Source organism: Sinohyriopsis cumingii, chromosome 6 (genome assembly GCF_028554795.1).
Source record: "Sinohyriopsis cumingii isolate HCF-2022 chromosome 6, ASM2855479v2, whole genome shotgun sequence".
NCBI classification, from domain to species: domain Eukaryota; kingdom Metazoa; phylum Mollusca; class Bivalvia; order Unionida; family Unionidae; genus Sinohyriopsis; species Sinohyriopsis cumingii.
Window position 1 is genome coordinate 23,367,853 of NC_142966.1, and position 16,594 is coordinate 23,384,446.

The window sequence follows — 16,594 nt, forward strand, 5'->3', positions numbered from 1 at the left end:
GAATGTTAATAAAATGAAATGTCTGGACAAAGCCGATTAAGTATTCTTCCCATTTATTCATATTTTAGTGGACCAAATCGAGTCTGGTCCTTAAATTTCAGACATGATAATATTAGTTTTCAAATCACTGAATGTTCATCAAGAGTTGATTTTGGATATAAATGAAAACAAAATGACGGAACGTTAATGTGCAAGTGCGAAATGCCGAATAGCTTTGACATGCTTCAGATATTACAATCCAGTCATTTACGGTCTTGAGTACATAACACCTTATGTCTTCAAACGATTCAATGTTTTAGGTGACTTGACAAGACAACACTTTAAAGTATTTTAAAATTACCCCCTAATTTGGACATATTGGTGCAGTGAGAGGGAGAGAGGAGAAAGTGACTGAGATGCCTGATTAGAAGGCAGAAAGTTACAAGACAAAACAAAATCACAATTCTGATTTTCACAGTGATGAATGAGACGTAGGATAAAAAGTCCGATGCTAAAATGTCACAATTATTTTATTGGAGTTATGACAAAGAAAGAGGTCGACATGTCACATTTTGAATTATGTAATTTTTAAGTTTCCTTACTACATGAATTAGGACCACTTGTACGTTTTACCTGCTAAAATCTTGTCAAAACCAGCCCTTCGCATTACCATAACATGTATATTCTACAACCTTGTTTACACAGTAATTAAAGACACGAACCATGAGGCCAATTGATAAATTCTTATCAGCACCAGCCGTTCCTCTACCATACATCTGCTCTAAGAAGCAACCCAAAACTATCGATTGTTAAATTATTGTCAAACCCCTAAAATGTGTCCTACTTGATAATTTAATTGTTATTTTGGTGAGTAGCATTTCAGAATATTCAATAATGTTTCAATAAGTCTGTATAATTATGATTACAAAAAAAAAGAATTAAAGAAAGAACGAAGAAGCAGATAACAGTATACTGGTGTAGTGCAGATATTGGATATATCCAGTAAACACGTGTAATAGAACAATGTAATATTTTATGATTTACCTATCACCGTTTATATTGTTTGTTTTAGAGATATCTATTTAATAAGGGCACTTTAAATATTTAAAATAATTGATTGCTTTTAGATGCACGCGGAAAATGGTCAAACATTTTGTAACACCAGGTTATTACAATCAGTCTTAATGACTATATACACAGCAGGGCAATAACTAGAGAGGTGATCTTCATTTTTTATGACTTTGGACATATCCGCTAATCAGACTTTTTCCCCAATATTTCCTTTGAGTCGAAGGCATTTGTAGTCAATTATGTGGACTTGAGGAATGCGCTTCTGGAGTGTTCCTTAGATCCTATAGGAACTTCTGTCAGAGGATTTCTTTGTTCTTGCTTGATTTTGAGTGCCAGCCAATATCGGAAACCAAATATTTTTCTGTTTTCTCATTTAGCCGACAGTGACCTTCAACATGCATGTCACTTCATAGGTGTAGGATTTGCTTACTTAACATTTCCCTCTATCACCTCTCCAGTTTCAATGAATAGTTATTGTTTATGTCAGATAGCTTTCTTGAAAGTATTTTTCACCGATTCGGCATCCTTGTTAGTCCATAGTTTGTGGACAATTTCATTTCTTTTTGGTATGTACGTGTAAATTTTAATTAGTCTGTTAATGAGCGATCCCATAAAGTTTTGAATTCTTCATTTTTTTAAGTAGACATATTTGATTTCTGTATTTGAATATTCAATCTCCTCTATGCTAAACACCAACCCACCAAAGTCTATCATAACATTATTTTTGTAATTCTTGCTACAACACCCATTTTGCTATAGATGTCTTCGGAAGTTATCTTGTATATGTCTCATGCAAAGAAGCAAATTACATCAGGGAGATTTCTTTGAATTGTATTTGTCAATATTCGTTTCTTTTCTGCTACCATACTTGATGTTTGCATGTCCTAATTCATCATTTAGACGAGACAGAAAATTACAATATGCATTCTCTTCAGCATTACAAGAAATAAGTACTGGTCTCATCAGGATGGGTTGCGGTTGGGAGGTCTTCTTTATTTCTGCTACTAACTGCTCAATATTTTACAATGACGTGGTTACGCTACATTTACCAACATTGAATGTTCTGTTGATTCCTAAGACACTACTGTTTTCATAAGTGCAGATCCTGTTCATATCTGCCATTTGGTATTCAGAGTAGAGAATGACAGCGGGATACTTGTTTTAATGTGAATATCGGATGGGCGAGATGCTTGTTTTAACGTGAATAACGGAGTGAACATAAGGATTCGCATAAATTTGACTATTAACCTCTACCTGCTCATTCGTTGATTTTGGTTTAATAGGTATTTATTCGAATTTTCCTTTTACTTTATTTCTTGCACAATGCTGGCCATTAGTTTTATAAATATTTATACCTATACTTCCACCTTTAACGGCGTAGAAATGGGTTACAGTTCAGAATGACCTTTTACTGTTCATAACTAGCACATTATTCAAAATTACATATGCATCATTTTTTTTCTACTGGTCGGTATATGATCTGCTGCCTTTTTACAGTTTCTCGAACCTTCAAGGGACTGTTTCATTGGGCATAAATTGGCCTCTAGTCAGTGCACGAAAAAGTCTTCAGATGTTTCATCATCACATCCATTTCCATTCTGGTTGTTGTGACAGTTGTTGTATTTGTTGTCAGATTCGTACTGTGGATAGTTCAAAGTCACTATCTGTATTAATATATCGGCTGCTTGAGCTGCTAATGGAAATTGTTGCCTGTTAGATTTCGGACTATCGTCAACATCAGCACAGATCAATGTTGCCCCCCCCCCCCTTTTCACATTCATGCATTGTCTGATACATGTATAGTTCTTTTGGTGTAAGTTTTAAAAAAAAAATAGGGACACACTTCTTTTCGTAAAAAATCACTCATTGCAAATATTGTACTGGCTGAAGAAGAAGCACTTGTTATGGCGTAATCAAAGCAAGATTTTTCACAAAAATAACAAAACATAAATCTGTGAAAATATAGATGCAGTAACAATTTCATGGGGGAAGAGTTTCGGGACGAGTAATACAATCACCATGGATAATGATGTACAAAATTAAGTTTTAATATACGTTTATGTTTGACAAACAACAAAATGTGTGTGTTTCTTATAGGCTGCCCGTCCTTTGTATCATTGCCGACCCTAGCACTTTTGTCCCTCTGTTTGAATAAAACCCCAGAAAGTAATGCTGAAGAAAAAAACGAACTGCCTACCTTAATTATATGACCATTGCAATAGGAAACACACTTATTTTTTTCTTGGCCTTATCATATCCATTTGATGGTCAAAGCGGCCATTTAACAAGAATGGCAACAACCAGAATTATATTCTGTACGATTTATAAAGCTAATAAACTTATTTGCATATGACTATTGTCCTCATGAATAAAGTTGATTATGCTTGCTAGGAAACGTTTCATTTTTTATAATTAATTTCAGTATTTAGTTGTGTTGTGCTCATATGAAGTTATATGGCCAACATACATGGTGTAACGGCCAAGACGGACTACAGAGTGTTGCACGATGTATTCATGCCATTTTTGGGAATTGAAACCTATAATGAATATTTTGACGACCGCCTGTGAGCATATATTCTTTTCCTTTATATTTAGTTCTCCAGTAGCATTAATTATTTTATCAGTTAGGCCTAAACATGATAGTATGAAGTTAGGAAAGGTGTATTGGGTGTATTGTATGGTGCCACATTTCACAGCTATGAAGCCTTTTCCACATTGTTGCCTGTTCCATGCATGCGTGCCATTTTCAGTACTTTTGGCATCTAAAGATTATTTGGAATGTATTTAGATATAAAGGGTCTGTTACTCTATCCAACTATATTTCATAGTATGAAGGTTATTTACGACCTGCTGCATGCTGACTACAGGCCATTTTCGGAAGTTATATTTTTAGAAGTTTATTTTAAAGGTAGGAAAGGTTATGAAAATAGTTGATGCATGTAAAAAATAATCGTAAGGTATTCGGGGTCTGAACGGACTGTGACTTTCCCTCATAGAATTTTATTTCACAATTATGATGGCTATTCCAAGTTGTTACATAATATCAGCATGCTATTTTGTGGAAGTTTGTCCATAACAGACTATTTTAAAGGTAGGAAAGTCTTACATACCTTTTTGTGCATTAAATGAATATTTAGAAGACAAAGATATTAAAGATCAAAAGGTAATGTTACGTATAGAGCAATATTGCACAGTTGAAAGGGTTATTCCAAGTTGTTGCATGATGCTTGCATGCCATTTTGTTAGAATTTAATCCCCGAGAAGAAGGTATTGTAGGGACATGTTGCATTACAAGAATATTTGGAAGGTGTTCTTTGTCTAAAGAAACCGTTTCTATCCCCTTTACGGACATATTTCACAGTTTGGTTGATTTCCATGAAATGATGTCAGCATGCCATTGTTAGCTTCAATCCTTAAAAGACTATTTGAAAGTACAATGTTCCCATTTAGCGATACTCAGTTCCTGTTGTTGGAAAATACTATGATGTGTAATTATGTAGACATGCAAAGAGATTGATATTTAAATGTATTGTTTAAGATATCTTCCTTACTTGATTTGACAGCCATGAGTATATTATATTAATGGTAGTAACAGGTATGGCAACTACTTTTTAAGAAAGGTTATAATCAGGAAATGTCTTAAAAGAAGTCTCACAATGGAGTAACAGTAAATATTGTCATGTAATATATGGTATAAGTAATAAATCTTTGAGACCATTGTATATATTTATTCATGTTCATATTGACAGCTTTATAAATAACAAATACAAAACAAATATACATATTAAGAACTAATTTTGTATATGAACTGTCCTGATGATGTAAGCCACAAGGTGGGAGATGCCTTCTGAATCTTCTATCATGTCTATAAGTACCTTGAAGTTGATGGAGAGAAGCATTATATTATCCATATATTTAATTCACTATATATCAATATTAGTGCAAAGATGAAAGTGAGTGGTCTCTCTCTTCTTCAACTACCACCACACCCCACATGCAGTTTGATGCTATTAAAGGCAGTGGAACGACTTACAAAATTAAATGTGTAATTTTGGACAGGATGTACCAAAACGTCCTTTCTGACTAACGTTCACATTTCATTTGTCTCATCCCTCTGACCATTATAAATCAGGTTACACAATAAGACATTGAGGAGGCACACAAGAATGCAACGGAAATAGGATGTTTGGTCGGTCCCTCCCAAATTCTATCAAGAGAATGAAACAATAAACGATAGGAAGCTAAAATAATACTTGCAAAAATGAGAAATAAATCCGTTGTATGTTCATTTAAAAAGACTTTCAACCTCTCCTTCAAAGCAGTTAACAATATGTTTCTGAAGATTTTGGAACATATACTTTGGTTTGGACTTTATAAACAATAACAATGTAAAGGAAATTAGTGAGATCCAAACTTCCAAGAGTAGATAAACATGGCTTTTTAAGTATAATTTTAATGGTTGTAACTTGTGTGATTATCTAGTTAATTCAGACACGGTAAAACAAAACTGTTATACATTTTAGAAATAAGCAACATTTTTCATTTGATACACAAAATTTCTTCTGTGTAATACATTGTTGGCATTACGAAAGTGGCGTGTACATGAAACTGAAAGAGTTTACGGTTTAGAATTAATGGGCATTATTTCGGACAAAATAATAGCCTTTCAAAACATTTGAGAGTGATTAGTACTGAGAATCACATCCGATGGTCAAAAGCCAATATAATGAAATAAAGTATGGATTAACTTTAGGAACTGAAGCTAATTTTTTTTTAAAATTCCACCGACGGTGTAACCTCAATCGTAGTCTAATGCCATGTTATGCATTTTCATTTTAGACGTATCTTTTTCTTCTATTGATCGATCAGTCTCTGTCTTTTAATTTATCTATCTTTCTATCTATGTTTCTTTCGTTCTTTCTATATATGTATTATCTGTGCTTTCCGTCATTTTTGGTTTGTTTTAATGGTTTGTTTCATTGGAGCTCTGTTTATAAGAACTGATGCTTACGTCTACATTAATGACAATTTCCTGTTCATTCATTTCATTTTCGTTCCTTTACTGGGCTTGAAATCTAATACGAGATAAAGTTTCGGATGCAGAATTCATTTAAGCATCGGAAATTATTCTGTACTTATTAGTGACATTAACACCTGTGACATAATGGGCATTCCCAAGTTTGAATGTAGTACGTATTTATCATAATAATTCCCACAAATATGGCCTATAATACACGACTGTAAGTTGCTGTTGTTGTTCTAGGGTTTAATGCCATTTTTCAGCACAAGATAGACTATACATAACAGGTGGAGGAAGAACCCTGGAAAACCCAGGGAAGAACCACCGACCCACGAGAAGCTACTGGCAGGCTTTCCCACGTACCCGCGCTAGCCGAGCCTTGGACTCGAACCCACGCAGGCAGAGGTGTGATGGCAGTGATCCGGAACGGTGAGCGCTTTAGACAACTCGGCAACGACTGTAAGAGATGCAGGACTAGTAATACATTATATCGTACTTACATACAATATAAGTGTGATTATTCATGTTCTTGGTTTTCCCGATTCAGTGAAAAATAGAGGGAAAAAACTCCGAATCGCACAAAATGAAACTATGATTTACAAGTATCTTCGAACCCAGATCAAGCATCAGAGAGTATGGACATGAATCTGTTGGAGAGTATATATCTCTACTTTGTATATTTTGTTCTTGACCTTTATTCTTGGTTGAGGATCGAGGCTTATGAATATAGTCCAGTATGTACCTGACTTTTGTCATGTTTGTATGTTATAAATAAGCTGTTTACTGATATCTGAGTTCAAGGTCTAGTCTATTTACAAACTTAAAATGTTCTGGAAACGAACGTGTGAGACACATTCTGGGCAATTTTCTTGTGTCTTAGGTCAAGTGAAATTAATATATTAGAATGAGGTAAATAAACTAATTTATTAAACTTTGAATAATTTGAGATGAATCATTTACTTAAATTATTCATTGGAATTACAAAGCGCACGTTGACGTTTGGGATTAAAACACTGTTTGGGGATTTTTGGAATTCATTCAAATACATTATGTGTTATATAATTGTGATGTATCAACACTGTTGGTAATAAACGTAGTCAAGAGTGTTGGTACATCAACACATTCAATATTATAATTCTTTCGGAACACCCCATACGTTTTGACTTGTGATAGAACATCTAGGATTATTTGGGATTTTATTCACAATAATGAAAGTTCCTTCTTAATTCTTACTTTATATTTTTGAAAAATAAATTACTTTTTAATTTTACTAAACTTGTAGGTTTCGCATTTTTTTTTACTTCGTTTAATACCATTGAGCCTAACAGGATATCGACACAAAAGTTAATAATGGCCCAAAATACAAAACAGTTTCCTGACTGTGAAGCAAAACAAGCTCATCGTCAGGGAAAGAAATACCTTATGCCATAAACAAACACAAAAAAATCCTCGAGAAAGCCTTGGCTTCTATATGTTTGAATTACAGGATGAAATCTGAAAAACAAGAAAACAAATAATAGAAGAAATAAAGAAGAAAAAAATGATCTCAGCTCTATTTTGTGCTATCGTAAGCCCAACTACATATCTAATGTGTACTTATGTTGTGCTAACGTAAGCCCAACAAAAGAACCATATCAATCAAAGAAGGGATTAGCACATAGTGTGTGTGTGTGTGTGTGTGTGTGTTGAAGCATTGGAAAACTATACTTTAGAAGAGCGATATTATAGTTTAGTGTGTCTTTGGTGGTATGTGCAAGAAAACCATGGAGCGATCGCATATTTAGTTATATATGTAGGAAAACTGGAGGGGACATTAATACACACAGATATATATATATATATAAGAAAACGAAGAGGCCAATTAATTGATTGCATATTTGATGGTGTATATATAAGAGAACAATTGGTTGAAAGTCTGAGGCACAATTAGGATACTATCTATCAATTCACTGACATATGACATTATAGTCTTCTTCAAAACAAATTACCACAGGAAATAGGGCGTCCTATGTTGCATCCTCATACAATGCCATGTTAACATTATTTGGTGATAATAAAAAGTCACTTTCAAGGAAATGACAAGAATATGGTTCTGGAAAAAAAATAACAAGAAGTACGTTAAATGCGCCATTTAGGAATGTGCTAATTTTGCATCATTATTTGACCTGAAATCCTCATTTAATGAACAAAAATCAGATGTTCAGCAAGATATTTTTTCAAATCACTGGTATGGTGGCGATACTTGCACCTAGTGGCGTTTTATATGCAGCTTGCTCTAATTGAAAAGTCACGACCTATCCCATTTACATCAGTTTTGATATTTTTTCATCTAAACATAGTTTTACTCTTTATTTTTTTTAAATGTTGGACAGTAGATGGAAGTGAATTTTATATGAGCTTTTATTAATTGTAATCTCTCTAATCGCCAGTAACTAAAGTCACGGTTTGTTTCTCATCCAGTTTTATTTTCTCTTATCCCAGTCATGAAGAACAAATTTCATCAGCAATATCGGATCCTTATTAACTGCACTAAGACTCATTTGTCATAGCGTATCAGTAACTTTGTTTGAAGTAAATTTGTCCCTTATGTCATTCACCATCACAGACCATACAGATTGCTGACGATGCCATAACATGGCCATCGGTTTTCACCTGATGTAATGGGACACACTTTTAAAGTCATACGAAAACATTGGACGTAGTCAATATAGCTAATAATATATTATGCAGGAAGATAATTATTTTTACTGTGTCCGATCTTTCATTGATCCATTGCATTGCTTAGACAATGACATGTCGCTTAATCCTAAATGTATATGTTTCTCCCGTTACTTACATTACTTGAGTTAACCATTGTTTCCCTCCTTGTCAGTCTCATTGTTAATTACTTTTCGTATTAATATATCCAAAGTGACATAGGAAAAAATAGTATCTCCTCAAATTATTTGTAAGTATTAAAGTTTATGTTGCATTGAAAGTCGCCTTTTTGGTGATTATCTACTTTATATACTTTCTTTTGAGTACACTGACACGTCCTTGTTCAACAAAGGCATAATTCTTTTCCCGTTGTAAGCTACTAAGTTCTTTTCAGTACCCGTCTTTTCGTACACAACCCGTAAACCATTTAAATCTCCTTTTTATCTATCATATATCAACCGATCTAAACTAATTATATTTAGTTCCAATCTCATTGAATTTTTAGGAATGGCACCAGGTAATATAATGAAACATCGCGTCTCATTGTGTTCGGGGAATTCTGCTTTAATGATACATCTATAGTCATTGACTTTGGGGAATGGTACTATAATGGTACATTTAATTTCATTGGCTTTGGGGAATGGTATTATAATGGTACATTTAATGTTATTGGCTTTGGGGAATAGTATTTTAATGGTATAGTTAATCTCATTGGCTTTGTGTAATGGTATTATAATGGTACAGTTAATCTCATTGGTTTTGGGGAATGGTACTATAGTGGTACATTTAATATAAGTGGCATTGGGGAACGGTACTATAATGGTCCGTTTATTCTCATTGGTTTTGAGGACTGGTACTATAATCGTACATTGGAACATTATCCAGATCATTCAACCAGGGGCGTATTAACCATTAAGCAGACTAAACACGTGCTTAGGGCACCAGGGCCAAAGGGGGCACCACAAAGTTGAGAAAAGGGTGAAAAGAAAAAAAAAACGAATGAAAATCTGTTAAAATTTTTTATAAAACTAGTGCAAATTGATCATAATGTTCTGTTTCTTGATCATGGTGCACCCTAGGGTTATCTTCCCAGATGTACGTGGAAAGAAGGGGGGCACCAAGATTTGTCAGTGCTTAGGGCACCAGTGAGCCTTAATCCGCCCCTGCATTCAACCATAAACTATTTCTTCTGCATTTTGAGTAACATCCCGCGTATTTTTCCTGAGACTTCCGTTTTCAAAGCATGTTGATTCAGTTAAACTATTTGAAACGTCTGATGTTATATTTTATGTGTTAGCAACGTGTACACCAATGCCATATTCATAAGTAGTGTACCTTACTTTAACTCTTGCATACTTTCCTCTGATTCACAACAAAAACTTCCCCTCCTCTTTGTAGTGTAAGTTTGGATTTGAATATCACGCTGATAGGATTGCAATATTCCTGCAAAAGTTGATTTCAAACGTGTATGATCTTCCACTTCATGTTGTCCGAAAAAAGAGTCATACAAGATAGCTTTCACCGATACTCAGGTAAAATATTTTAACGAAAGAAACTCAGAATACATACATATATGCATGCATGCATACATACATACATACATACATACATACTCGCTGCCCAAACAATGCTGACAACAGCCAGTAGTATCTTCGACTTTTCGATGCAATTCATTTAATTTTTTCATAGATATTTGTTCATTTTAGGCATCTCTTCTAGCACGTAGTGGGTAATATAACCTTTGCTGTTTAATAGAATGTTCGCATTGCTTTCTTTGTTACTATTGTTGTCTTTTAGGATTAATACGATTCCCTGACTACAATCGTTGCACGTGCATAGGACAAAGCATTTTGCATTGTATTCTGATAACTCTAGGATAATTAGCACATAGCAATGCCTTAATTTAGTTTTGCTCAAAAGAAGCAATAGGTCTACTCTTATTTTTGGTAAGATTGCACAAGACTTGCCAGGCATGCAGACGTTTCTCATACTCCCACTCCCCAAGATCATTTCGATATTTATTTCTTCATCGTGTGCTTGGACTTCTGGCTATGTGTTTATGACACTGAATTAATCAGCTTTCTTCTGTATTTCCGTTCCTTGATAGATTCTGTATAGATTATAAAACGTCGTTCCCAACTCTTTCGTAATTATAGATTCCATGATTTTTCTGATTTAGAGAGGTACCTAATCGACTCTTTCTGTCTGAACTAGAGATGATAGTTACAGATTGCGTGATTTTAGTCATGCCATTATGTGACGAATGACATTAACATTGATTACATTTTAGTGACATCTTTTTTATAGGTTTGGTAAACATGATGAATTTGGTACCCAATTCGAAATCACACCCCTTCGATATACTATTGCCCCACCACCACCACCACCACCATGTTCCCTGTCGAACATGGATATATAAATGCCTAGAGGATTGCACACATTTCTTAAATATAATTTTTTTTTATTCATGATCGCTCTCTCTCTCTCTCTCTCTCTCTCTACATGGCTCCATGTTGACTAAATTCGTCAGTTGATATGTGTAGAGCGAAAAGTATTGGGCAAAATGAATTTGTATATAATGCATAGAAAAATTAGGTTACTGTAACAGAAGATCAGAAAAATGTATTCACCCGAAGAGCATCAATAAAGATGATGTGAAAGCGATAGAAGGAATGGATATTTTTTTGATTTTCTGTTACATCAATAATGTATCTCTCTGTTTGTATCACTGACATTTGCCTGAAACAAACTACTATATTCTGGAAAGATATATCATTTTCGAAATACCCCAAAATATAATAACGTATTTTGTACCAGAAGGGACGCTTTATTGCAACGTGGATATGAACCGAGATTCGAAACACTGCCCCCCCCCCCCGACAACATGACATCTTCATAGAAAATCTACATCACGTGAGCAGATTAAGCTGTGTTACTCATGTCGATAAACAAAATCTGAAAATGTAAATTTGAACGTCCGAAGAAACGTTTTCTATTAAATGTAGTTTTTCATCGCAGATAAATTGCTAAACGTTTTTTGGTGGGTGGTGGGGGTGGTGGTGTGATTTTTTAATAACATTGAGGTGTCTTTAGGTATTCCAGCAGGCATAACGAATCAATACCAAATGAATAAAGGCTTCCTTATCATGGTACAGAGTTTTACGTTTCAGTACCTAGGGATTTTGGAATATACAAATTGGAAGTATATGAGCTGCTTGGAAAATTAATTTATGTCGTAGAATATTTTATAAGAGGACCATTCGTCTTTAAGATGAAAAGATGCCAGCAAAACTGTTGCCACTCTGGTCTTTAAATTCAAACAACAGCAAGCAGACAGCTCTACATAGGAACTATGACAGGTGAGCATCCTCTGACGAAATTCAGTCGCAAAAATATCTTGAACAAAAGGTGTAGGTGAAATGATTAATATTTACCGTATTTCTGATCTTTGTTTCGGGAGGCGGATTGGGTAGATTGTAATTGACATATTTCAACATCACAAAGACTTATCTATAGCTATATATATCTTGGATACAGCAATATTGTCTGGGCAGTCTCCCCAATAATAACCGAGGCCGAAAACACCTGCTTACGAATCTTTCATTTTACAGAACATTTACCCCGGAACAAGGTTGTCGCTGTCTCTCAGACTAGCAATGGCGTACTTCTTGTAGCTTCCCATACTAGCGACGATGTGCTTGTTTTTATTTATCATAATAGCGATGACGTGTTTGTTGTTGTTTCTCATATTAGCAATGACGTGTTTGTTGATATTTTTCATACTAGCTATGCCGTGTTTGTTGTTGCCTTTCATGCTAGTAATGACGTGCTTGTTGTTGCCTCATACTAGCAATGTGGTGCTTGTTGTTGCGTTTCGGGAAGCAGAGAATGACTTTTTTCTCATCACAGTTTATAGAAATACGAATAGAAGTGGTTCATTTATACGTTTCTCTCTGTCTCTGTCTGTCTGTCTCTCTCTCTCTCTCCCTCTCTCTCTCTCAAACAGTGTAGATGAACAAATATAAATAGGATAAGTGCTTGAAACAATATACTATCTCATATATTTCATTGAGTGGGTAAAAAAAAACTCAGTATATTCACGAGTGGCGAAACAGGAGTAATAATACTTATGTTATTCATCCATGAGACGAAATGTATGTTATTCACTCGTAGCAAGCAAATTTTCTTATAATTTTTGTTCTCAATCGTATTTGGCTAACATGATGTATAACAGATTTATATATCAGATTTCTTACTGGATCCGGAACGATGTCAGCGGTTAAACGTTTTATCTTCTGCTGTGTTTTCTGAATATTCGCACAGAAATATAAACAGTAATATAATCATCTTTCCCAATTCAAAGTTAAATAGCATATTGAAAAAGAACATTGTTTCCATCTTGTGGGATTTGAATTCATCTGTCTTTTGGCGGCCATTGAAAAAATGTGATTATATTTTAACATGAAAGAAAGATATTTTCTTGTAATTAAGCATCGATTTAGTGGTATATGTAAGAAATGGAAAGTCGATTACTTGAGGGTAAATCAGCAAATTTTCTTTGCTTCTTCCGGTTCACTCAACACGCCCCCCCCCCTCCCCACGTATTATTTGCGATTTAAACCTCTCGCTATGCAAAATGCTGCAAATCATGAAGATGGTATACAAATACACCTGGTGGGAGAAATACCCTCGTAAAATATATACCATCTGTGTTTTAAATAATTTATTAAGGCAGCTGTTGAAATTGTTATGATACGATCCCTGATAAGTTGGTTCAACACAGGTCAGGACACTATCATAAATGCACTGCTGCAAACAATATAAATAAATTATACATGCTATGGAGAAAGTGCTTTAAAAACGCTTAATTTTGTTTACCTGTTGTAGGATCCAGCAGTGCACTTATCCCTAGTTATCCTGGCCACAGATTGACCAAAACCAGTCTTATGTCTTGACTTATGACATCTGATTATCAAATTTAAGGCTATCCTAAATTCCATTCAAACAGTGAAAGTTTGAGACAATTAAAGTATTATTAAAATTATTTACACGTCAATTCGACTGAACAAGTTTATACATGTAAGTGCTAATCAGCTAATAATTTACAAAGGTATACAGGAAAGAAACAGAAATAAACACAGACTATGTGTGGGGTGTTTTATCTCTTTCATTTTTTAAGTGGTAATTCAATCACATTTGCCTATAATGCTCTCTCGAGAATTCAGAAAAAGGCTGTAGAATACGGTCTAGTAGATTATGTTTGTTGAAGTTCTTTAATAGAGTTGTTCATTTCGGGATATAATTTTACTCAGTTGATAATTAAAGGGTCTACAAGCAGTCTTCATATGTAACATCAAATGGGTAATCTAGTTTTGTTCATTTCAATACATTTGAAGTTTCTGTGTGTCCTTTTAAGGGTGTCCGTTGACGTCGTTTTACTCGTGTAACCAGATTTCCATTTCATTTTCCCCAAAGTCGCGTGACACATCGACAATTATGCATCCACAAATTGCATTTGCACGACAATCCACGATTATAACAGCAGCCTAGTTCCGGTGTGTTAGTCCACGGTGCACAATGACTGTTCCAACTACGGCATGCTAACTCCTTGTAATCTCTGAGAGATCGTCTGAAAAGTAATGGACAAATGGAGGTTATAGCTTGCTAAATTTAAATATAGGTTAAAATTAACAGATCATTATATAATTGAGATACATTTGCCTTTATTTCATCATATGACATATTCTGAAAACATAAGCGAGGAGTTTTTCAAATGGAGAGGTTAAGCATAAATTTTTTTCTCGTGTAAACATATTTCATTAACTTTGCTGACAAATGGGGTCGAGCTACAAGTTCTCACTGTCGCGAATAAGCCAATCCTCTGCAGTCGATATGAAATTTACGTGAATAACAGCAGAAAATTTATATGGTTTCATACAATCATATTCAGTCATGCGTGAATTAGGAGAGAGCGCCAGAAGAAGAAGAAGAGACAGACCGACAGAGACAGAGAGATTATATGAATGATACCATAAATGTATAAACTAATTATCGCTGCAAATATTTGACAAGAGTTCATACACGAAAACCAATACGCACAACACTCAAAGCCTACGAATGGAGAGGTAATAAAATAACTCCAATTTCAAATTATTTCTGCTTTTCTCACTAAAAGGTGGCGGTAGGATATAATTTTATGAAAGCAACACAGTTTTGAAAATTTTCGTCCATCTGCCAAGATATTTCTAATAGTTTCTTTATAAATCTTGCAAGATAGATCGCGCTCATCTCTTATTCTGACTTATTTTTTAAAAATCATTTAAGAGAGTCCCTTGCCGAACAGCCGTTCAAAAAATCATTTAATTACGGAAATTTATTTTGAAGTATTTTCATCGTATTTATCATCTTTGACTGATACAGCAGCCTTGTCTACTAAACGTAAAGCCAAGATGTTAATGAAATAAATAAAAGATCAAATTTTGTTTTTGGATTTATGTCAGGAGAAACGTCAGAATAACATTACCTGTTTTGGTTGGATTAAAGTCAACCCACCACTGTTCTGACCAATCGGCAATCGTTTGTAAATCTGTATTCATCACATATTCAATTAAGTACATATTATTTGATGAATACACTAGTTTGCTTATTATCATCAATTAGTCTAGTTACACTCAAGACATGGTCACCTATATAATTAGTATACATAATAAAAACAATTTGTACTACTGGATTTTTAAGGTGGAAAAGACTGTTTATTTTTAACATGGGATATATTGAACATAATTTTAAAAAGTCACATAACTAATGACGAAACCATTCATGTGAGGATATGGTAACTTATTTTATGCAGCAGCGTGTGCTTGATGGAGAGAAATTACGTTACTTACAGCATAACCGATTTGTTCTCTTATTAGTATGTCAGTAATTTTGCAATGACGTAACATTCATTTAAAGACTGTTTGGATACATAATAGCTGTACGGAATTATTGTGAAACATTCAAAGACAAATTTAAAGCTGCATTGGAATTAACGTACATTTATTTAAAGGCATTTTGTGATTATAACAAAGTGATTCTTCTGCCTTGTTAGAACATCAGAACAATACAGACATCAGTCGGAATACATTTGGCACTTATTCAGATTACCAGGAAATATTGGAACCGATAGACATTTTACCATTTTAGGAATTCATTCATCTTACTGTGTCATTTTTAATTCTTTCTCTTTGTACTTGAGGTAAATAAATTAATATTTTAAAATATACAAAATTTGTTGATTATCAATTTTTATTGATACTTGTTTAAGACCCTAGATTTGTAACAGTAGTTATCACCATACAAAAACGTGTATTTACATAAAAAGTAACTCATGAAAAGGAAATTGACTTGACAAAAATAAAGTACATTTCATTATTCGACACTTTTTTTTATTAACACATTAGTGTGCAGTGAAAAGCAGTTGTTAAAGTTATTGTACGCTGTAGCATAAACTTAAGATAGGGGTGAAGGAAACGGATCAGTAATTCGCGTATGCAGTAATGTTATATAAAGTAGATGCACCGCATAGTTAATACGTGCCCGGTTGGTATTAGGTTTGTAGAGTGCAGCTTAGTAAGTCTAAAGTCATGGACGGATATAGTTTCGAAGTTTATATTCTGATATGTGTAAGTTACATACATGAAATAGTAAAGTTACAGCTATGGATGTGTTAGTAAATTTAATATTGGGAGGAAAAGTATCGTTCTTACACATTGCAGATAGTAATATCGTAGTGATGCACAATACTATCATAATGATGCACAAGTATGAGAAAGTCTAGTGAATGTA

The 16,594-nt window shown here is 34.2% G+C and overlaps 1 protein-coding gene across 1 annotated transcript in view; it reads right to left on the reverse strand.

Annotated features, from left to right (window-relative positions):
* Window positions 1-13,916: 13,916 nt before the first annotated feature.
* Window positions 13,917-16,594, reverse strand: part of LOC149796485 (uncharacterized) — a 115,985-nt gene continuing 113,307 nt past the window's right edge. The window contains exon 3 of the mRNA XM_089960231.1: window positions 13,917-14,396. Within this exon, the coding sequence (XP_089816357.1) occupies window positions 14,228-14,396 (169 nt within the window). The 3' untranslated portion in view covers window positions 13,917-14,227. The remainder of the gene's footprint in view (window positions 14,397-16,594) is intronic.